Source organism: Protopterus annectens, chromosome 3.part1 (genome assembly GCF_019279795.1).
Source record: "Protopterus annectens isolate FY-2018-M chromosome 3.part1, PAN1.0, whole genome shotgun sequence".
Classification (NCBI taxonomy): domain Eukaryota; kingdom Metazoa; phylum Chordata; order Ceratodontiformes; family Protopteridae; genus Protopterus; species Protopterus annectens.
Window position 1 is genome coordinate 1023620083 of NC_056732.1, and position 24192 is coordinate 1023644274.

General features: G+C 43.5%; 1 protein-coding gene across 2 annotated transcripts in view; it reads right to left on the reverse strand.

Annotated features, from left to right (window-relative positions):
• The window catches only part of RNMT (RNA guanine-7 methyltransferase), a 638341-nt gene that overhangs the window by 44884 nt on the left and 569265 nt on the right, over nt 1-24192 (reverse strand). For both annotated transcript variants that reach the window (XM_044067181.1, XM_044067182.1), the window contains exon 10: nt 13580-13613. In XM_044067181.1, coding sequence (XP_043923116.1) covers nt 13580-13613 — 34 coding nt within the window. The remainder of the gene's footprint in view (nt 1-13579; nt 13614-24192) is intronic.

The following is a 24192-nucleotide window of genomic DNA, read 5'->3' on the forward strand; positions in this document are numbered from 1 at the left end:
GCATGAACTTTCACGGAGAAAGACAAACCCTTGTCTAATAATTCTGTAAGGTACTGTAGTGTAACACTCAAATTAGGGCGTGAAACATCAAAGCTCTTTGTTGTGCTCCAAAGAAAAAATCTCCTCAATTTATCAGCATAAACTTTACTTGTACTAGGCCGCCTGGCTTCCAAAATGACATTTAAAACTTGCTGAGGAAGCTGCGACCCCCCAGGGTCTAAAACAGAATATGCCAGGCTGTCAGATGCAGGGACTGTATCCTGACATTGAGGAAATGATTGCTTGCCTGAGACAAAAGGTGTGGAATTGATGGCAAAGGCCAAGGAGGCTCCCGAACTAAACTTCTCAGCAAAGGGTACCAGTGCTGACGTGGCCAATCTGGAGCTATAAGAATCATGCAAGGCTTGTCCTGTCTGACCTTCAAGAGCACCTTGGGCAGGAGAGGCAGAGGAGGAAAGGCATAGATGTGAAGGTTGTTCCAACTGAAAGATAGAGCATCCACTTTCCAAGCTTCTGGGTGAAACATCTTTGTGCAATATTTTGGTAGTTGGAAATTTTGTGGGGACGCGAACAGATCTATGTCTGGAGTTCCCAAAGCCACTGTCAACTGTTGAAATACATGAGGATCCAATTTCCACTCGTGGGGGTCCACCAGTTGCCTGCTCAAAACATCTGCTAAGGAGTTCTGTGCTCCTGGCAGAAACCTTGCTTAAAGAGTGAGGTGCAAACTCAGAGCAGTCTCCCACAAAATCATAGCTTGTCTGCAAAGAGGGTACGAATGGGTTCCCCCCTGCTTGTTGATGTACCACATGACTGTTGTGTTGTCTGTTTGAATCAACACCTGTCCCGGTTGAAGTAGATCCTTGAAAGCCATCAGAGCAAATTGGACTGCTAACATCTCCTTCATGTTGATATGCAAATGCTGTAGTCTGGGAGGCCACGTGTCTTGAACCCATCTCCCATTGAAATGTGCTCCCCAAGCCATGTCCGAGGCATCTGTCGTTAGGATCTGACTCACCTCTGCTCGGGTCACAGAGAGTCCCTTGTTTAGGTGACATTCCTGAGCCCACCACAAAAATTCCCTTTGGATGCAAGGTATTATCTGAATGACAGTGTCCAAATCGTGGCAGTGTTGAGTCCATACACTTTTGAGATACCATTGTAGCTTCCTCATATGTAGGTTGGCATTGGGAAGTACCAGAATACAAGATGCCATGAACCCCAAGGCTTGAAGGACTGTCCTTGCAGTCAGCCTGGACAGTAGGGATAATTGCTGAAAGTAAAGGGGAAGATTTCTTTGTTTGTCCGGGGTCAGAAAAGCCATCTGAGAAGCTGTATTCAGTCTCACACCCAGAAAGCACATGTCCTGAGATGGTACTAGACTGGACTTTGTTTCGTTCACAGAATACCCTAGGCACCTTAACACTGCCATTACATACTATAGATGCTGAAGTAATGTGACTTTGTCTTGAGCAAGAATCAGGCAATCGTCTAGATAAGGATAAATTTGTATTCCTCTTAGTCTTAAGAAGGCTATCACAGGAGCCAGGACCTTTGTGAACACCCTGGGCGCAGTAGATAAGCCAAAGGGCAATGCAGAGAACTGATAATGAAAAGTACCAGCCCGAAAACGCAGGAACCTCCTGCAACTGGGCCTGATAGGAATGTGAAGATAAGCCTCTTTGAGATCCAGAGTTAGCATCCAGTGATCTTTGCCTAGCAGAGGCAGAAGTTGCTGTAAAGTTAACATCTTGAATTTTGGGATGTCTAGGTATGTGTTGAGAATAGACAAATCCAGAATTGGCCTCCAAGTGTTCCCCTTCTTTGGCACAAGGAACAGGCGAGAATAAAATCCTAGGCCTACTTCTGACGGAGGTACCACCTGAATAGCCCCCATTTTTAAAAGTAAAGAAATCTGTTTGTGAGCCTCCAGCCTTTGCTGAGGAGGTACGTCCGGCATGCCTTTGAAAGGAGGCAAGGTGTGAAAATAAAACTTGTAGCCTCGATCTATAATGTCCAACACCCATTTGTCCTGGGTGACCAAAAGCCAATTTTGCTTGAACAATGCCAACTTTCCTCCTAGAGGAGCTGCCAGACAGGAGGAATCTGGCAGCTGGAGATACAGGTCATTGGGTCTGTTTACGAAAAGGCTGACCCCTGCCCTCACCAGAAGATTGTGCAGGAGAACTCCACGTCCTAGGTCTGAAAGAACCCTGAGCATGAGCTCTGCCCCTACCACGTCTAGATCTGCCCTTAGACTGATAATCGGAAGAAGGATATGCCCATCCTTTTGCAGGCCAACTTCTGCTAAACTTAGGGGGCTGCACTTGTAAAAATTCCTTAACTGTCTGCATGGACTTAGCTTTATCTTCCATTTTCTTCAAAACTGACTCCACAGGAGAACCAAAAAGAACTTCAGATTGGAGGGGAGCATCCAAAATTCGAGCTTTAACATGCTCTGACAAATTCTGATCCTTAAGCCAGGCGTGTCTACGAATAACTGAACCAGTGGCAGCCACCCTGGAAGAAGCCTGAAGAGCATCAAAGCCACACTGCAAAGAATGCTTACCTACCTGATCAGAGGCATGAACTAAATCCTGCAATTCCTTACACTCTATACCCTCAGCTAAAGCATCTACCTTAGATTTCAACTGACTTAACAGAAAATTCTGGTACTTCAGCATATGAAACTGGCAATTCAAAGCCCTCATAGCTAGTGTGGAGGAGGTATACACTTTTTTACCCCACCTATCCAAAGCTCTAGAATCTTTATCCAGAGGAACTGGATTCTTTACTACAGAAGCCCTGACACCCTTAGGTCCCTGGCTAACAGTTTCTGGGTCAGCTCTAGGACTCTTATATAAATATTTATGAGCCTCTGGAACTCTGTAATACCTGTCTGGCTGACAGGGGCCGGAGGTAAAGAATCAGGATTAAGGGAAGCCTCAGAAAAAACATCCTGAACAACATCCAAAACAGGGGGAATGGCCAAGGGTCTATGCTGTGGTAAAAACAAAAGAGAATCGGAGAAATCCTGACCTTCCCACTTAAAATGCTCCCTCATTGAATGCAGGGTTTCAGAAAAAGAAAAATCCTCTGGAGGAGAAGCAGAAGGACAGGAGTCCTCTGCATCCGAATCAGAATAGGGAGGAAAATCCTGCATGTCCTCAGCTGAAGACTCAGAGTAATCTGAGGAATGCTCCAAACCCTCCACCTCTCTCTCTCTACCCTAGGCCTCTTATCTGGAGGGGGCATAGAACCTCTGATTAAAGTAATCAAATCCTCTGCCATTTTCAGCATATGTTTTTTAGGAACAGAGCCTGCAGAACTAGGGCTGACGCCTGTGCCAGAAAGACCAGGCCTAGCTTTAGAAGGTGCTTTAGTGACAGAAGTAGAAGGCCTAACAACCTTATGTAAAGAAGGAACTACAGAAACTTGAGAGGCCCCCTCGGCCTGACCTGACTCCTGAGAGGCCAATTCCTGTAATATTAAAGGCTCCCCCTGAGACTCAGCTGAAACCTCGGCTGGATCCACAGATTCCACCGTAGTTTCCAAAGAACTGGCGTCCGCAACGGACGACTCATCCTGCTTAGACTTTAACGATTTCTTTTCGCTTCTTAGCGGTAGCAGGCGTCGGAGGATCCGACGGCATGTTGTAGTTGCACCGCTTACCAAAAACAAGTCTAGCACAATCTAACCTGCGTTTAATAGTGCGCTTATTAAATCTAGCGCCAGCGACACCCGACTACGTCGTGCTCAGGCCCCAAGCAAGGAATACAGAGAGAGTGGTAGTCCCTATGAGGTATCTGTTTCCCACAAGAAATACAATTATTAACTTTTTCTGACATCCGGATTTAACTGAGGCAAGAAAAGACAAAAATATTCCCCAATGGGGTACTTAGCCCAACTTGGTCTTCGGTCTGAAACTCAGAATACGAAAATTTCAGGACGCCGAACGGCACTTGCAAACGCTGCTTCTGCTTCGGACCATGCGGCAAGAAAGACCGATGATATGGCGTCGGTCATGCGCTTTAGTACCACTGCGTACTGACGTCAGATCTGAGCGACTATGACCGACGCCAGCCTAACACTTTGGTATTTGGGCCGACCGAGGACAGCGGACTACCCACAGGTTATGACTGCAGCAATGTGAGACAAAGAACATCTGTACTATGTTCATCGTGCATACAGCTGCAGTAATCACAGATGGGTAGAGTCCCAAAGCTACGCACAGGGTGGTAGGTACTAGGAGGAACTGGGTTGAGCCAGAATGCCCTGCAACACAGCAGTGGCAAAGCCTGCTCTAGTTCTGGAATATAAAGGCAGGTGGTAGTGTTTTGTGAAGGTATGTACAGAACTCCAAGTGGCTGCCTCCAAAATATCTTTGGTAGGAACTCCTCTGAGGAAGGCTGTAGAGGTAGCTGTGGCCCTGGTGGAGTGTGATCTGATACCTGTAGGAACAGATTTCCCATGATAGGAATAACAAAACCATATGCAGGGGCCTATCCACTTTGAAATAGTCTGCTTGGTAACGGACTTCCCTTGAGCCCCTACAGCATAGGACACAGAGTTGTTCTGATTTCCTGAAGGACTTTGTTCTGTCCAAATAGTAACGTAGCTGCCTATGGATGTCTAAAGAATGTAGCAGTCTTTTCCCTTTGTTTTGAGGATTGGGGTAAAAGGTAGGTGTATGGCTTGATTTAAAGCTACCCTGGATACCACTTTAGGCATAAATGACGGGTTGGTACAAAGGGAAACCCTGTCCTGATGGAAGATGAGAAAGGGCTGCACCGCCATGAGGGCCTGTAGTTCCGAAACTCTACGAGCTGAAGTGATAGCCAGAAGGAAGGCAGTTTTCCAGGACAAATATTGCAAATCTGTTGAGGCAGCTGGTTCAAAAGGAGGCAATGTTAATTTTTCTAGTATGTAATTAAGATCCCAGGCTGGTATTGGTTGTTTCCTTGGTGGTCTTTTATTCTTAGCCCCTCTGAGGAACTGTCGCAAGAGTGGGTGAGAAAATAAAGGAGGATCCGTGTTGAATTCTGCAGAAATGGCTGAGGCATGGATTTTTATGGAAGAAAATGAAAGTCCACTGTTCAGCAGCTCAGCTAGATACTGTAATACCTGAGGCAAGTTCAGTTTTCTAGGGTCCTGGCCTCTTTTCTCATTCCAAGAGCAAAACCGCTTCCATTTTGCGGAGTAAGCTTTTCTAGTAGATGGCCTTCTGGCCTCCAAAATGACATCCTGCACCTCCTTGGAGAGTAGGGTCTGTTGTGGTGTTAAGGAATTTGCCATGCAGCGAGATTGAGTGTTTTCAGCTGACTGTGAAGAGTTTTGTAGCTGTGCTGAGTCAGCAGAAGAGGCATTAGAGGCAGGGGCCAGGGAGGAGTATGTGTTAGGCTCCTCAGGAGTGGGTACCAGTGTTGCCTTGGCCAATCTGGAGCAATCAGTATCATCTTCGGTCTGTCTGCTCTTGCTTTCAAAAGCACCTTGGGCAGAAGAGGCAGAGGTGGGAATGCATAAACTGTCCATGCTGTCCAACTGAATGAAAGGGCGTCCACTCTCCAGGCCTTTGGATGAAAGGTCCTCGAACAAAACTTTTCCAATTGATGATTCCTGTGGGAGGCAAAAAGATCTATGTCTGGCCTCCCCCACGCTTGGATTATTTCTGTAAACACCTGAGGATGTAACTTCCATTCGTGTGGATCTGTCATTCCTGCTCAGATTGTCTGCCAGCGTGTTTTCCAATCCTGGCAAGTACTGTGCTTGAAGTTCGATTTGCCATTCCAGAGCCAAGTTCCAAAGAGTCATGGCTAGTCTGCACAAGGGGTATGAATGTGTTCCTCCTTGTTTGTTTATGTACCACATTACTGTGGTGTTGTCTGTTCTTATCAGTAATTGTCCTGGATGCAGGAAGTCCTTGAAAGCTGTAATTGCATTTATTACTGCTAGCATTTCTTTTTGATTGATGTGAAGGTGCTTTTCCTTTTGGGACCATTTGCCCTGAATGCACCTGTCCGTCATGTGCGCCCCCCAGGCGAAATCTGAGGCATCTGTTGTGATTACTTGCTTTGCTTGAGGCTTGCAGAATGGGAGGCCTGTGTTTGCTTGACATGCTTGGGCCCACCATAGAAATTCCTTTTGCAAACATGGAATTATTGGTATTATTGTTTCCAAACTGTGACTGTGTTGAGACCATAGGTTTTTTAGGTACCATTGAAGTTTCCTCATATGCAGCTTTGCACATGGGATTAAAAGAATGCAAGATGCCATGAATCCCAGAGCCTGCAGGATTTTCCTTGCAGTAAGCCTGGTACATTTTGCTAGTATTTTGAAGTACTGAGTTAGTTGTCCCTGTTTTTCTGGCGTAAGGTAGGCCATCTGGGTGTTTGTGTCCAAGTTGGCACCCAGGAAAGTTATTTTCTGAGATGGTGTTAGCCTTGATTTCTCTTTGTTGATTGTGTATCCCAGAGAATGCAGTAACAGTGTCACATATGCCAGATGTTCCAGAAGTATGTGCTTGCTGTCCGCTTGGATCAGGCAGTCATCCAAATAAGGGTAAATTTGTATCCCTTGAAGTCTGCAGTAGGCAATCACTGATGCCAGGTACTTTGTGAATACTCTGGGCGCAGTAGATAAGCCAAAGGGCAATGCAGAGAATTGATAGTGGATTGAACCTGCAAGAAATCTGAGGTATCTTCTGCAGCTTTGTCTGATTGGGACATGCAGGTATGCCTCCTTGAGGTCCAATGTTACCAGCCAAAACTCCTTGCCCAACATGGGAAGAAGCTGCTGTAATGTGAGCATCTTGAATTTTGGTACGAGTAGAAATGTGTTTAGGATGGATAAGTCCAAAATGGGTCTCCAGTCGGTTCCTTTCCTTGGTACCAGAAAAAGTCTTGAATAAAAACCTTGACCTTGTTCGTGAGTAGGTACCTCTTGAATAGCTCTCATGCTTATGAGCTTTGAAATTTGTAGTTGTGCCTCTGCCCTTTGATTTTGTGGCAGGTTTGGCATGCCTCATTTTTGGAAGAGTGTGGAATTGAAATTTGTAGCCTCTGTTTATAATGTCCAGGATCCATTTGTCTGTTGTGACAATATGCCAATTGCTTGCAAATAATGCTAGCTTTCCTCCCAAAGGTGCTGCCAGCTGAGACATGCTTGGCATGGAAATGAGGGAGTCATTGGGTTTGCTTCCTGTATTGTTGTGCACTGTCTTCGCCACCTCTTGGTGCTGGAGTTTGCCATTGTCGGCCTCTATATGATCCTTGTGATTGTCCTCTGCCCCTTGTACGTCTGTATCTACCTCTTTGGGGCTTGTCAGTGGCTGGAAAGGACCAGTTTTTTGAAGGCCAATTTCTGCTAAAACGTGGTGGTTGGACCTGTAAAAAAGCTTTGACAGTTTGCATTGATTTTGCTTTTTCTTCCATTTTCCGTAGTATCTCCTCAGCATTAGTACCAAACAGCACATCCTTTTGTAAAGGAGCATCTAGAAGTTTAGCTTTCACATGGTCAGGCAAGTTTTGTTCCCTGAGCCAGGCATGTCTGCGAATGACTGATCCTGTAGCAGCCGCTCTACTTGAGGCCTCTAGGGCATCATAACCACATTTGTAAGGTGTGTTTACCCACTTGCTCTGCACTATGCATCATATCCTGTAACTCCTTCAAATCTGGTTGTTCAGGTTGAGACATTTTATTCCTTAATTGTGATAACAGGAACTGTTGATATTTAAGCATATGAAACTGACAATTTAAGGCCCTCATGGCTAGGGTGGCCGAGGTATATACCTTTTTCCCCCACCTTTCTAAAGATCTTGACTCTCTTTCTGCAGGAAGTGGATTCTTGGCAGTGGAGGCCTTCAATCCCTTGGGGCCTTGTGAAATGGTTTCAGGGTCAGCATTATGGCTTTTGAAGAGAAATTGATGAGAATTAGGTACTCTGTAGTACCTATCAGGTTTGACTGGTGCAGGAGGCAGAGAATCCGGGTTAAGGCAAGCCTCCGAATAAACATCATCAAGTATGTCCAAAACAGGAGGTATCGCCAGAGGTCTGTGTTGAGGTAACAAAAGAAATTCCCTAAGTCTTTTCTTGGAATCTGAAAAGTCTTGGCCTTCCCAATGGAAGTGTTCCCTCAAAGTATGCAAGGTTTCCCCAAAGGAAAAATCCTCAGGAGGAGATACAGAAGGAATGGACTGCTCTGCATCCGAATCCTCAAAAGGGGAGTAAGAGTGTTCCTCTACATCAGAATGCTCTGATAAAATGGATCCCTGATCAGAAGAGGGAGAATCTTCCTCCACTCTGGGTCTCTTGTCTGAAGGGGGTTGAGAACCCCTGATAAGAGTAATTAAATCCTCAGCCATTTTAAGCATCTGTTTTTTAGGCATGGGGCCTGGAGATGGGCCCTGTGCAACAGGCCTCTTGGGATGCCTGGCTGCTTTGGATTTAGTAAAGGCCTTAATTGAAAAAGAAGATGAGGGTCTAAAGACACCATGGGTGGAAGTGGACCTGTCCACATTAGTAGGCTCAACATTAGCAAAGACTTCGGTGGTTGTAGTCTGGGAAAGGGCCGAGGTACCAGCGGTCTCGGGTACAGAGGACACCGCCAAAGGAGTGTCGTCGGTAGTCAGGGACTGCAAAGGCGTCTCGCTGAGAACCGGACCACGTGTAGCCTGTTTTGGCGTGGTGTCGGCGGGGACCGCGGACCTCGCGTGTTGGTCCTTGTCCTTGCGTTTTTTGGACAAAACGGTAGTCGGAGTATCCGACGACATTTTATAATCAAAGGCTTTACCAAAATAGTGTTGGGCGAACTCCGCCCGACGCTTAATAGTGCGTTTATTGAAGGTAGCGCAAAAGCGACAGCCCGAGACGTCGTGGTCTGGGCCTAAACAAGGTATGCAGAGGGAATGGAAATCCTTATGCGGTATTTGCTTCCCACAAGAAATACAATTATTAACTTTTTCTGACATCGGTCTGAGGCAAGAAAAGTTTCCCCAACGGGGTACTTAGCTTTAATGAAGACTTCGGTTTCCAATATTTCCGTAATTCAGGAGCTGGCCGACTGGCACTTGCGAACTGCTTCGGGCACCGCGCGGCAAAAAAGACTGAAGAACATGGCGTCGGCTGTGTCTTATATACTCCGGCCTCACTGACGTCAGGAGAGAAAGCGACAACAACCGACGCCGGACCTAGACTTTGGAATTCGGCCGACCGAGGGACCGCCTGACGGCAGAGAACCCATCTGTGATTACTGCAGCTGTATGCACGATGAACATCTATGTTCCCAGTCAGTCAGTGCGATTCAGTGACCAAAAACTCCTATCTATAAACCTAGCAAATCTGCTAGGCATTGTGTATACTAAGGACTGGATCATCATACCTGTATCCATCAGTGCTATAACCACCCTCCCATCTTTCAAAACCACTCTGAAAGACTTCCTAGCTAAAATCTGGCTCTGTTCTTGCTCAAAACCAGGATAACATATATCCCTAAATGTGAACTAGTACCTTTTCATTTCTTAAACCTCCTTACTCTCCCTTCTTCACTTACTTCCTTACTATCTAATTTTTTTCCCTTTCTCTCTAAATATACCATAAGCCTGCAATTCCTATTTATCCTAAAATTTCTCTAAATATTAAATGATTGTTATATACCTTCCACTGATTCTTAACCATTGTTTTTATGTCTAATTTGTTATAATTATTTAAACTGCAAATGTTTTATTTTTGAAAATTGTTAAAATTATTGTTTATAAAATGTATTGTAATCAATTGGAGGTTTTCTCCCCGGATCACTGCTGAAAAAGGTAGACTTTCCTAGTTATCAAATGTCAATAGATAATAAATAATTAAATATATTTTCTGGAAAGTTCTGAAGTCTAACCCAAGCAGGTCTTCTAATAACTGTCCCAGTAGTAGGTGCTTTGCAGACACCACTGCATCATACCTTCATTTAATTGTGTGTTTAGTCACCTGTGATGCAGAGCTAAAAATGTCAGAAATGTTAGACATTAAATCTAAATTTGGTAAGTTGGCTAAGGATTGTCCAATATTAGTCAGAACAAATAAAACAAACTTGGACATACGTTTGACAAGTACATTTCTAAAGGCTAAGCTGGAAGAAGTGTAAACCTTTATGTCATACCTGTCAAGTACTCTGCTATCCATCATTAGGGACTGGATTAGAATAGGAGAATGTTTTAGCAACTTTTTCTCCCTCCAGAGAAGTAATGCCTTGATCAGCACAGGTTTTTTTTGTACAGATACATGTATGATTCTGAAGCCTTATAAAACGTTTTCTTCTTCAGAAAAGGAAGGAACTACATTCCTCTTAATGGATGTAGAAAATAAGAGAGAAGGAAAAGACGACTAAAAAGACTGAATGGCTTTGAAAAGACTTGGAGCAAAATTATACCAATCCTCCTTAACTCCCTTCTGAGAAGCAAGGGTATAAAGAAGGGATAAATGCTTAGTTTTTTGACCATCTGTTTTGGGAAAGTCAAGACATATGGTCTCTTCAGGGTTGAAGCCATATATATTATTTCCATGATTAAACGTCAGATATCCTCATTCACCAAAACCTGGTGGACACCATCCTCACCAAATATAATCCTTGGTTCTCCCTTCTTTGCTGTCGCTGCCAGTTTGTTTAGACATGTTGAGGTCCTGGACCATAGCAGCTACCGAAGGGGATGTGCTACATGGCCCTAGGAAAGCAGATTGATAGTCTGAGGGCTCCAAATGCACCTCAGTGGAGCTGTCAGCTACAAACCCTGGCAGAAAGGTGGGTGTACAATTACTGCCACTCACCACTCTTGTTTTTCCTTACCTGAGGAAGAAGGTCTGCCACAGAGGAAGATGATAATGTGGCCTCGCGCACCAAGTCTTGCTGATGTGTTCAAGACACAAAGGGAGTATAATCTGCTCTTAGCAATCTTCATGGAAAAACACTGGAAAATGAAATACCTAACACCATGTTCAGCTCCTAAACAAAACACACAGCTAGAAAGGAGTCTTTATAAAGACTGTTGTACCAGTAACCTTTCTGACAGACATAAGAAAAAAATTGAAAAATCTTCTTAATTCATTAAACTCCAGTGAAGCCCCCAGGAGTTCCTCTACGATCCTCCTGGTGACACATCAAATACTTTTTATTTTGCAAAAACATGTTACATACATAGTAATGAAAGCTTTCATCTTAAAATTTACATGAAGGTGGAAAGAACTGCAATGATACTTAACAGATTATATCTCCTGTAGGTACAGACTGAATGTTATTTATACATTACTTTACTTTGTAATCTTCATATTTCTCTAAATATTTCAACAGTCAAGCAATACAGAACTGTATGCCTTGTATGGAAAGTCAAAGCTGAATGAAGAAAATGTTGCTGGCACTATATGTGTAGCTTGACTGGTTTCTAAGATGCTGCAAGTTATTTATAAAATATTACAAGCATTACTATTTACTGCAGCATACAAAATTCAGTTTAAGACCCAGAATGTAATGAATGTGACCACTGCAATGATTAGTTTATGCTGAACAACTGGCCCTTTACATTTCTTTAGCAATACTTGTGGTTCTAGAGATATGGACATTTGTTTGAACAGACAGGTTATAACCTGATTTTGTTAACAGGCTTAAGAGACTCCCTTTGGAAGAGTACAAAATTGAAGGGCTTCATTGGAGGGAATGAGTTAAGGAAAAGGAAGGGTACCCAGTGGGGTACTTATCTGCCTGATGGCATTGTGCTGAAGATGACTGCAGTTACGCCAGATGCAAAGATGATGAGAGTTTGCGTACATGTATAAACAGCAAGAAAGTTCTGAGTTTGGACACGTCTGTACATCCCTCTTACTCTAGTACATCCACTTGTGCTACAAGTGTATGGCACATGAAGAAGGTACCTGACCAGACATATAGTATCCTTGACAATGCGAGTCTGTGTACATGTACAAACAAGCAAGAAAGTTCTGATATGTCTGCACATCCCTCTTAGTCAAGTGGGTGTATGGCACATGAAGACGGTACCTGACCAAACGTACGGTACCCTTGCCAGGATACATTCCGTAGTATAATGGCTACTACAACAATGATCTAATAAAGAGCATTTAACAATTCCTCATATCTGTCCTAAGAAATCACAACTGCAATTTTATAATGTCTGTGCTGCTTCATCAAGTGCCTTTTACTGCTGCATGTTCTTTATTTCCTGGAAAGGTACAGATACCAAGTACAGAAGAATACCTTAAAATGCCTACAGATTCCTTTGCATACTCCGTATCTTACTTACTAATCACTTTGTCCCGAGTTCTCAACCTCTGGAAACTATTCTACACTATTCCATTACATAAAGGTAGTAAATCTCCTCAGCTGGCAAATATCAGATCTACAGCCACCTTCTGACCTAATACTTTAAAGTGTTCACCTACACCTGATCAACTACCTAACAAGACAAATTACTTTCCAGAACACAGCATGGATTTAGACCAAGACATAGGACAGAAAGCAGCATTATTAACTTTCACAAACTATGTGCATGAAAGACAAAATTAAGGTGAAATTGTGACACCCCTATTTTTAGGCCTATCCATAGCATATGATACAGTTTCATCTCCCATGTTATTAATTATTACTTATCAAGGAACTCCTCTCACAGTGAACGACGTTCATTGAACCAACACTTACTTGCCTACATTTAAAAGTTGTAATGGTGACAGCATATACTTCAACAAAACAATCCTGGTTTTGTACCATTACCAAGACAATGCATTATGCAGCCAAAATCAAGTAAATATAAAGTTCTCTCACATTCTTACCTGGTTACATGTCTCAAGTGAATAAACTGGTTAGACAAAACTAGCTTACACCTCATGTGGTGTGTACTAAAATTTCAATGTGACTTCATACACAAGTTGTAAAATAAAGCTGAATGATCTTCAAATGAATCTGACTTTAGCATGCTGTAAATACTACATAGTGTATTTAATATGGTAATCAACTGAAACTACACACAGCTCCATTTTATGTAGTATGTTTAATTGGTAGCTCATGCTGATTGACTGTGAAAAAATACACAACAAGGAGCTTTTCTTCCAGGGCCACACCTGAAAAGGGGCTTTGCTCAGTTGTACATTCACAGTAATCAAAGGCTAATAAATACATACATACTTAAATACATACATTTTCCTTCTGACCAAACACCCATGTAACTGTTCCATCATGGGGTCTGTAAGTAAAGTGATTCCTATTACTTTTTCTGCTGTATCTTTGCAACAATTTTGCAGGTGTCCAGCAGCTCAAACCAGCACGCAAGACCATTTCCTTCATACATTTTTGTTAGCTGATCGACTGTCATTTTCCTGTAAATTTAGGAATTTTGTTTTTTTTTCTTTTAAATATCCAAGTATCAGGAAGCCAGTTTCAACATTAGGCACAGTAAATACTCATTCAAGCAGTACAATCAGTTAACTATTTAACATCCAAAGGTGAAGACACTTCAATTTTTTTTTTGCTTTTTCACTGATATGTAAACAAACATCTGTTAACATTAAAAATTTTCAGCAAATATAATTACTTACTCGTGGCTTCCCATTCAGATTTACTTAAAGTTCCCTGCAAACAGAAAACGCATAAAGTTAAAGCATATGTTGCTGATACAACAACACGACAACTATTCACGAATTAAAACAACATTTTACTGGAAAAAGCAACATGAAGTTATATACTAAGAGTATGTACTGTTCTCCTATATAAATAGTACACTTAACTGTTGACAGTAACTATGCTTATCTGTATTAAACACTTAACTGTTGACAGTAACTATGCTTATCTGTATTAAAAAAAAAAAATGTTACAACCTTTCTGTTCAAAGACTATTTATTTTACTGCCCCGTAGTGGGTTCAGTTCTAAATCCTGAAAGCCCAAAATCCTGAAACCAAAATCTTGAAAGTTCAAAATACTGAAAACTCAAAATACTGAATCTCATACTACTGAAAAGACACAGGATACCAACACTTACTATATTCCAGCAAAAGTACATACAGAAACATATTACCTTTCAACTATAAGTAGGGGGGGCAAGCTCCCTTGCACCCCCCAGCCACCCTGCTACTTAAATATATCATCTCAGAGACTGCACTTCACTACACTAAGCGCAATCTTGGAGTTGACATATTTAAGTAGCAGGGGGTGTGGGGGGTGCATAGGGGCTTGTCCCCGTGCTTATACTTGAAGAGTAATATGGTTTGTTTTTATTTGTTTCTGTATGTACTTGTGCTGGAATATAGTAAGTGTTGGTATCCTGTGCGTTTTCAGTATTATGAGATTCAGTATTTCGAGTTTTCAGTATTTTGAACTTTCAAGATTTTGGTCTCAGGATTTAGAAGTGAACCCCCCCCCCCCACAGTATATATATAATCTGAACTTGAAACATCTAAGTCAGAACATACATGAAAATGTCTACAGTGAACTCGCACTGATCAACTGCAAGGGAAACTTCAAACACATGGTTACCTAAAAAAGGTTAGTGTGGCACTAGACACAGGCAGTTATTGAGGTCAACTGGATTAGTATCAGAATTATGACCAGAAAAGGTTTAGTGATTAGTTCTTTGTAGTGCACGTGCAGTGTGAGTTTACTTACACTTGTGCCATTTGTGATTAATTCTTTGTAGTGCATACTTCAAGATGGCTACCCATTGAGTAATAGCTTAACTCTAGCTATCTCAGTATGAAAACAGAGAAGGCCAGTAGACTTTTGTGTTTATGGGTAAATTCGGTAACTGGCTAGTAAGTGCACTGCCTGGATGCCAGGAAAAAAAGAAATACAGAGCACCTTAGAAAAAAATCAGCTACATAAAGGGGAGGCAGAAATACTTACTGGGGAACATTCTGCAGTTGTTCAACAAAAAGCAATGCAACCTCCAAACAGGACTTCCAGTAACTTAAATGAAGATATAAGACACCTACACACTACACACAGACCTGGTTAAAATAAACAAAATACTGATGGAGTATATCAACACAAACAGCAAATGAAAAAAAGAGATTCAGATGAGTTGATAGAGCTGCAAAAATCTGAGGCTGAAATAAAGAAAAAAATGGTTGAATATGAGATTGCTCAGGAAGAGATGCTTCAAAAAATAATAGAATTAGAGGACAGAGCACATAAGGAAAACATGAGATTCTCAGCTATACCAGAGAAGCTGGAAGGGACAGACTGTATTAATTTTATGAAAGCACAAATAAGCAAAATGGACTGGTATTCCACAGCAGGACTTGTTAGTTGAAAGGGCACATCGTGTGTATGCTCCAAACCTAGCTAAGCAAAAGCAACTTAGACCTTCAATTGTAAAGATGCAATCTTACCAGCAGGAGGAGTTGATTCTGACACAAATGTGGCAAAAGGACAAAATACTAAAAGTGGGAGACAGCAGAGTGTTTGTGGAGAATGACTACTCATACACCAGGCAGAAGAGTAAATTCAGTCCACTATTCAGGGAATGTCGAGATGCAGGTGAAAGATTCAAACTGCTGTACCCAGGTGTCTCAAGATATTTTTCCCTGGAGGGGCAAAATCATTTTTTGATGAAGTACAAGCTAAAGAGGATATACAAAAGTTTGTCCAACAAAAAGTGAGTTGTGAAACAGAAGGAGATTCTGCTTCTTGTTCTGGTAATAAAGACCACAGGGAGACTAACTGTGAAACCTTTTCCACGGTTTCAAATGAAAATGTTGGAGAGAAGGAAGGAACCACAAAAGTTGACTAAAGAATCGAGAGTACATTGGAAATTAAGGAGAGAGAGGATTTGTGAGATAGAGATGAACAGTAATAAAACCAGTAACAATGTGGGATTATAATGCAATAATTATATTTATGAAATATGACAGAACAAGAAAATCTGGAAATACTGGACTTTTTCAGAATATATGTTGGACTTGTGGCGGACTCTGACGTATGTGCCCTACTTTATGTCACTGATGTTTGGAAAAATGCTTTGAGGAGGGTAAGAGAAGGGAGACAGTTAACTAAGTAAAAAAAATGTTCTTAATAGTACTAGGTCAGTGGTATAGGATTTTATTTGCATGCTATAAAGCAAAGTTTTCTCAGTTATTTGTAAGTGCAATGGGGATTGCAAATAGGCGCTGCTGTTCTTTTTTTCTCTTTCTTTTTCTCTCTCTTTTCTTGTTCAGTTTTAATAAATATAGGTATTGCAATGTAAAAAAAAAATGAGAAGTTATGTACCTACCATAACGTTCCATGTTAGTTGTCTTCTCTCGCCTTCTTTCTTGCTGGATGGGTTCGGAGCCGATCTTCGGCTCCGACTCGGCCACTTACTAAAGCTCGAGAGCTTATTTTACCGGCTCGAGGCAACCCTATATCCCATGATGCTAGGCGATAACTCCCCAGATCTCATTTGGAAGCTGAAAAGCCTAGCATAGACCAATAAAACAAAATCCTCCAACTGGAAGGAGGAGGAAGAGGGATAAAACCCCCCAAAGATAATTATCTACACTATATATATCCTAGGACACCTAGATGGTGAACAAGGGAATAAAAGGACCCTTCAAGGAAGGGAAGATCTTCTCGGTCTGTCCAGGCTAGGGGGATGGTGGGTGGGACGCAAGAAAGAAGGCGAGAAGACAACTAACATGGAACGTTATGGTAGGTACATAACTTCTCAATGTTAAGTTGTCAATCTCGCCTTCATTCTTGCTGGATGGGACCGCGTCCCTAGCACCTTCATCCTGGGTGGCTCATTGGAACAGACTCTTAAGAATGGTGGAACCAAATGTTGCTCTGTCCCTGGAGGCCATGTTCAATTTGTAATGCGAAACAAAGGTATGAGGAGAGGCCCATGTGGCTGCCGCACAGATAGTGTCTATTGGTAGTCTAGCTTGAAAAGCTGTAGATGTAGCTAGTGCACTAGTTGAATGGGCTTTTGGCTTAGAAGTTAATTCCCTGCCTCTGAGTTGATAAATAGATGTAATCACAGAAGACAGCCACTTAGATAGGGTTACCTTGGAAACAGGAAGGCCTTTCTTATTTTCTGCGTACGATAAAAACAGTTGATCAGACTTCCTTATTTGTTTGGTTCTATCCAAATAGTATCGGAGCTGGCGGTGAACATCTAGATAATGTAGCTTTTGCTCTGCTCTATTAGTATAGTTTGGGAAAAAAACTGGGAGATCAATTGATTGACTTAAATTTGTCTGCGAAGCCACCTTGGGTAAGAAGGATGGATTAGTCCTTAGAGAAACTCTGTCTTTATGGAAGATTAAGTAGGGAGGACGAATGCAGAGGGCGTGAAGCTCAGATACTCTCCTAGCAGAAGTAATGGCGACTAGGAAGAGTGTCTTCCAGGAAAGAACTTTCAATGAACAGGAGACCGCAGGTTCAAAGGGGGGGGAGAATCAAGGATGTTAAGACTAAATTAAGATCCCACTGAGGTGGAGGGTCTTTGATCGGAGGCTTAAGTACATATACACCTTTAAGGAAAGCTTTGCAAAGCTTATTGGACATGATGTTGTGGTCCGATAAGCCTGTATGAAAATTCGATATGGCTGCCAACTGAACCTTTACTGTAGAGGCAGAAGACCCTGAACGAAAAATTTCAGCTAGGAAGTCTAAGACCAAATGAATTGGGGCAGTAAAGGGATCTATATTCCTTGCCTTTGCCCAGAAGGAGAAACGTTTCCATTTACTAGTGTAAATCCTTCTGATGGAAGATTTAAGGGAAGCTACTATGATATCCCGGACGGGATTAGAAATCATAGGAAGCCTGGCTAAGGACGGAAATGGAGCAACCAAGCAGTGAGGTTGAGAGAATGTAGGGATTGGTGCAGCTGCCCCGACTGATGGGTCAACAGATCTGGAGCTGGGTCCAGATGCCAAGGCTGTACCAAAAGATAATGATGTAGGAACGGAAAACATATCTGTCGAGGCCAATAAGGGGCAATGAGAATCAACTTGGCTCTCAAAGCGGTTGCTTTCTGAATTACTTGTGGGATTAGAGGAAAGGGTGGAAAGGCATAGAGAAGTCCCCGAGGCCAATCTTGGACTAGAGCGTCTCAGAGGATGGCCTGGAAGGGGGAAGAGGGTGAAGAAGTCGGGGCATTTGCTGTTTTGGGGTGTAGCAAAAAGATCGCAGCAAGGAAAGCCCCACTTCTGAAAAATCTCTTCCGCTACAAATTGTTTGAGACACCACTCGTGTGGCATGAGTATAGCTCTGCTCAACCTGTCCGCTATGATGTTGGACTTCCCGGGGATATGCGTTATCAGAAACCGCTGAGAGGAGATCGCCCATTACCAAAATCTGAGTGCCTCCCGACACAGGGGATAGGACTTGGTTCCGCCTTGCTTGTTGATATACCACACTACGGATATATTGTCCGTTTGGATTGCAATAGTTCCTAGGGGAAGAGAGTCGTGGAGGGCTTGCAACATTAAAAGCACTGCTTTCATCTCTAGGACATTTATGTGCAGGTGGCGTTCGAAAGGTTGTCAAGTGCCATGGACCATCCTGCCCTGAAAATGCCCCCCCACCCGATCAGGGAGGCGTCCGATGTCACCGTGGCGACCGGGGGAGGAGGAACAAAGGGTCTGCCTTGATGGACTTGAGGGGACAATATCCACCAGGACAGATGACTTTTGCAAGTTGGAGTTATCATGATTTTGTGGTGCATGGGGAGTTGCTGAAAAGACCATTGGGCGAAGAGCATCCACTGTAGAAGACGCATGTAAAAACGTGCAAGGGGAAGAAGTGTTATGGCGGCCGCCATAAGACCCAATACTTTCAGGACATACCTGGCCTGAATTTTGTCGCTCTGAAGAAGAACATGGACATGGTTTTGAATATCTAAGACCCTTTGATCTGTTAACTTTGCTGAAAGTTGTACGGTGTTCAAGTTGGCGCCTATAAAGGTAATAGGCTGACAAGGCGACAAGGCAGACTTTTTGAAATTTAGAGAGATTCCTAGCCCTCTGCAAATGTGAATGGTGTAAGCTCTGGCTTGGAGAAGTTGATGCCTGGTGGTGACAGTGAGGAGCCAGTCGTCTAGATATGGAAACACCTGGAATCCTTGCCGTCTCAGGTGAGCCGTAACCGCTGCCATACATTTGGTGAATACTCTGGGGGCTGTAGTGAGACCAAAGGGCAGGGCTCTGAAATGGTAGCGACTGGCCCCCAGCCGAAAGCGGAGAAACCTTCTGGAGCGCCTGTGAATTTTGATGTGATAGTACGCATCCTGAAGGTTCACGGAGCACATCCAATTGTCCTTGCCCAGAAAGGGCAGAATGGACTGTAGCGTGACCATCCGGAATCTTGTTCTCTTTACAAACTTGTTTAGTTTGCTGAGATCTAATATTGGTCTCCAGTCCCCTGTCTTTTTCGGTACCAAAAAGAACCTTGAGTAGATTCCGGATCCTAGTTGGTCTGCTGGGACTGGCTGGATGGCTCTTTTTGCTAGCAGTTTTGATATTTCTGATACTGCTAGTTCCCTTAGACCCGGTGGAACGTCTGGAAGGGTTCCCTTTTGCTGAATTGGGGTTTGTATAAAGGGAATTTTGTAACCCTCTGATATGATCGACTGTACCCATTTGTCTTGAGTAAGGGAAAGCCAGGCTATTGGGTACAGCGACAATCTTCCCCCGACTGCCTCCGAAGGTGGACAATCGGGCAACATCTCAGGGATGCTGGAAGGGTTTGTCAGAGAGAGGCTCCTTGCTACCCTGGTTCTGCGGACCCCCTCTGCCCCTAGGGCAGCATCTGTTGTTGTTACCCCCTCTGCCTCTGGGGGTAAACTGACCTCTTGCGTCAGGCGTGATTCCTTGAGATTTGCGGAACCACATTTTCCCACCCTTCTGACACTTAGGGTATGGTCTTGAAGGGGTGGAGAAACGGACTCCTACGGCAGAAAGAGTCTTGCCATCTTGTTCGCATCTGGTCAAGGAGTCTTTCACTTGAGGTCCGAACAAAGCCGAACCATCAAAAGGGGAATTTGTGAAGGATGCCTTGAAAGGGTCCGCGAAATTACACAGCCGCATCCAGGCGTGACGCCTTAAGGCCACTCCTGTGCCCGCGGCCCTACTTGCTCCATCGGCTGCATATGAAATTACATGCATGGAGGAGTTAATCGAGTTCAGGGTTCCAAGCTGCGAGTTTATTTTATCCTGGGACCCAGCAGCTGATGGATCCTGCAAGACTTCTCCCAACTCTTTGAGAATATCTCTCTGAAGGCAGGTGAAGTGACACAAGTAATTCAGCGACCGCATGGCAAAGGTCGCTGAAGAAAACATCCACTTACCGTACCTATCCATGGTCCTAGAGTCCTTATTAGGAGGATGGATAGGTACTGAAGGATCAGCTAGTTCCTTCTTGGTGGCTGCAGCCACCACCATGGCATCCGCCGGTACACCTTTTGTTAGGAATTGCTTGTCAACTGGTGCTGTGATGAATTTAGATGGCCTCCGAGGGGTGGGTTCCACCGAATCCGGGGCCGACCACGCCTTCCGAGCCACTACTTCCATAAGGGGGTCGAAAGGCAGAGACACCCAGGAGGTGGAGGGTCGAGAACCAAACGCCTCCAGGTACACAGACTCGTCCTCGGAAGGATTAAGGGAAGACCAGTTCCCCCTCTGCTTTAGGATTTCTAGGATGTCTGAGAAAGAGACATCCTCAGAGGGGGACTTTGGGGATCCCTCCGACTCATCCAAGTCGGTGTCAGATGTAATGGACTCAGGGGAGTCCACATGCTTCCTCTTACATGTCCTCTTATGCGGAGGCTCCGCTGACAGGTCAGGAGAAGCCTCGGAAGAGGAAGAAATTCCCAGTGGGGAAACCTGAGGCGTTGGATCTCTGGGTCCGGGAGCAAGAGAGTGGGAAGAGACATCAGCAGGCACTGTAGTGGGAGGAGCTGATGGAGCTGACCGTTTACTATGCCCTGGGGCTAGTACGCTCCTCATCACCTCGAAGGCTCCCCTATCAGAAAGGCCAGTGGGCCCCCGCTCCGAAGAGGTAGGAACCCCAGGCCACACCGACAGGGAAGGCTCCGAGGCCGATGTCAGGGCCGAGCTCACCAGCGCCGACCCTCCGAGAGGGAGAACGGGGTCGGACAATGGTCCGATGCCACTCGCCCCCTCGGAGCCGACGAGAGAGATCAGGCGCCCGGATCCGTCCAATGAAGGTATCAAGGAGGAGATCGGAGCGGAAGACGAAGGAGCCAAAGGGGCAGGTATCGGCTCCGACGCCACAACAGTCACGGCTCCGAGGAGCTCCGGCTCCGAACTCTGAGGGAGAGTCGAAGGAGGAAAATTAGGTGGAGTCGAAATAGCTACCGTCCGATGAGATGGGCTAGAGATAATCTGGGCCAATGCCTGAGACTTTACAGCCTACTCACCACTCTCTCAAGGTCGTGATCTGAAAGTCTGGACGACCGAGAAGATCGGCTCTGATGGCTCCGCTCCGAGAGCAGGGGAGATCTCGGAGCCGAATGGATGGACTCCAATGAAGGGGATCTTGACCTCTTCTTAGATGGAGCCAACGGAGCCGAGGACACGTTGGCTCCAGCCGGAGCAGACAGTGAAAGCATGGGCTCAGAGGTATCGGCACCGAGTGGTGCAGAGACCGGAACCTGTGACTCAAAGGGATCGGCTCCAGCTGGAGCCGATCTAGGCACAGACAAGGAGCCAGCAGCCGAAGGCTTAGTACTTGGAGCCAAAAGTTTTGCTGGTTTCGAGGGCCTCCCCGACGCAGACTTAGTCGGGGAGCCCTCGGGCTTTAACAAGCCCCTCGGTATAAGTTTGTTCCTGCGCTTCTGCAGGACTCTTGGACTGAATGCATGACATACAGAACAAGAGTCCTGCAGGTGCAGGGGTCCCAGGCAGTAAACACAAGAAGTGTGACCGTCTGTCAGACATTTTCTGACAGCACGAGTCACACTTCTTAAAGCCTGAGACCTTAGTTTCCTTTGGTTCCTTCGACATAACAGTGTCAAGGGTTCACAAAGGTAAGAGAAAAACACACACACACACACTCAAAAAATTATAAAATAACAATTAAAATGTTAAGGGATACTGACACACCCAAACACTCCACAGGATCCCTAAGAAAATTTAGGAAAGGGGCAGGCTTAAGGCCTAACCTAAGAGTGGAGGGGGAGGGATATAAGGGATAAAAGGAGAAGGTATAAAACAGTAATAGAGTTAAAGGTAGTTGCTAACTATTGAAAAAAGACAACTGGGTGAAAAATTAACTCAAAAGGGTGACTGAACACTATATATATATATATAAAGACTTACCAGGAGCCGGTAAAAATATGCACCTCGCAAGCGAAAGCGGCAAACGAGATCTGGGGAGTTATCACCTGGCATCATGGGATATAGGGTTACCTCAAGCTGGTAAAATAAGCTCTCGAGCTTTAGTAAGTGGCCGAGTCAGAGCAGAGGATCGGCTCCGAACCCATCCAGCAAGAATGAAGGCGAGCTTGACAACTTAACATGCGTGGTTAAAAGATCATGACAAAAGAAAAATGAATGTGCTTTTTCTCATTCTTGCATGGAGAAAGACTAGATTAAGGACCTTAAATTGATTTAGTAACAAGTTTTCAGAGAAATAAAAAACAAAAGTAACCACAGTGTAAAATGTAACTAAAAAAGTACAAAACATACACTGTGAAGCAGTAGGAAACACTTTCAGTCAGCCAAACTCTTCAGTCCAAGCATTTTTTATTCTTCCAACATACAAAGACATACATTGAGCGCTTTCATCCCCTAAACTGGGGACTTCATCAGAATCTAACTGCACCTCATAGTACAGCTTTTAAATACTGTTAAAAATGAGTGATGTCATCACCCTTCACAATCCTTTAAAGATGCAACTACCTTAATGCTCAAATGAAATGCACTACAAACACCTTTTAACACAAGAACATTTTAACAATCATCATTTATAAAAAAGAGCTTTTCAAATTCCAAAACATTCATCAAATGTAAACTTAAAAATTGTTTAAGATAAAAAAAATCAACCACATTTTGTCCATTGACTTGCTTAAAAAAAAAAAAAAAAAAAAATATATATATATATATATATATATATATATATATATAGACACACATACACATATACTACGTAGTTGAACACCCTCCCCCACACACACACACACACACAGAGTAAGATACACTGTACTTATGAGTTAAGGATTGTGAAGGGCGATGACATCACTCATTTTTAACAGTATTTAAAGGATGTACTATAGAGTGCAGTTAGATTCTGATGAAGTCCCCAGTTTAGGGGATGAAAGCACTCAATCTGTGTATGTTGGAAGAATGAAAACAGCTTGGACTGAAGAGTTTGGCTGAAAGTCTTTCCTACTGCTTCACAGTGTATGTTTTGGACTTCAACTTTTAAGAGAAAGCAAGTAAATGAAAAAGAATATTGAATATTATGAGGCTTTTTTCTAGCAAATGAATGTATACTTAGTAGCAATTCTGCATCTGGCCCTCATGTCTCCATGGAAACAATCTGATAACGACAAATTGACTGTCTAGTTCTCATTTCTCCATGGAGACAATCTTATAATGAGAAATTGGGCTATCTGGTTCTCATGTCTCCATGGAGACAATATTATAAACAGAAACTGTTTACAGTCTGGGGGAGAGTGATTAGCTGGGGAAAAAAGAATAGAGAAGCTAGCTAGGAGATAGTGTTACGTACAGAAAGGCTGGGCTAGCTAGTACGGTTGATGCACAGATTCAAAAAACTTGATATAAAATGAAAAAAGCAATCCAGCACCCGAAAGATGGTAGCGAAAAAAGTTTAATGTAACCAGACCGGTTTCAGCAATGTGCTTTCATCAGTGGTTTTACATTAATTGCAATTCTGAGGCTACTATTTGTAGAAAATCCAACAAAGCAGTGATGACATCATTTCCTGCAGACAAGAAATCAATGAAGAAATAAAAAATAAATAATATATATGAATAAAGTATTTATATAATATTAAGCAAACACAAATGAGTAAAAACATATATTGATCTGAGAAGGAGATAGTGTTCCCTGAAACCCTAGCTGGGACAGCTATAAAGATAAGTCAAAATCATTTAGCACTTAGTAGACGCACAGGCTGTGCCATTTACCTAGCTGGGACAGCTATAAATATAAGTCAAAATCATTTAGCACTTAGTAGACGCACAG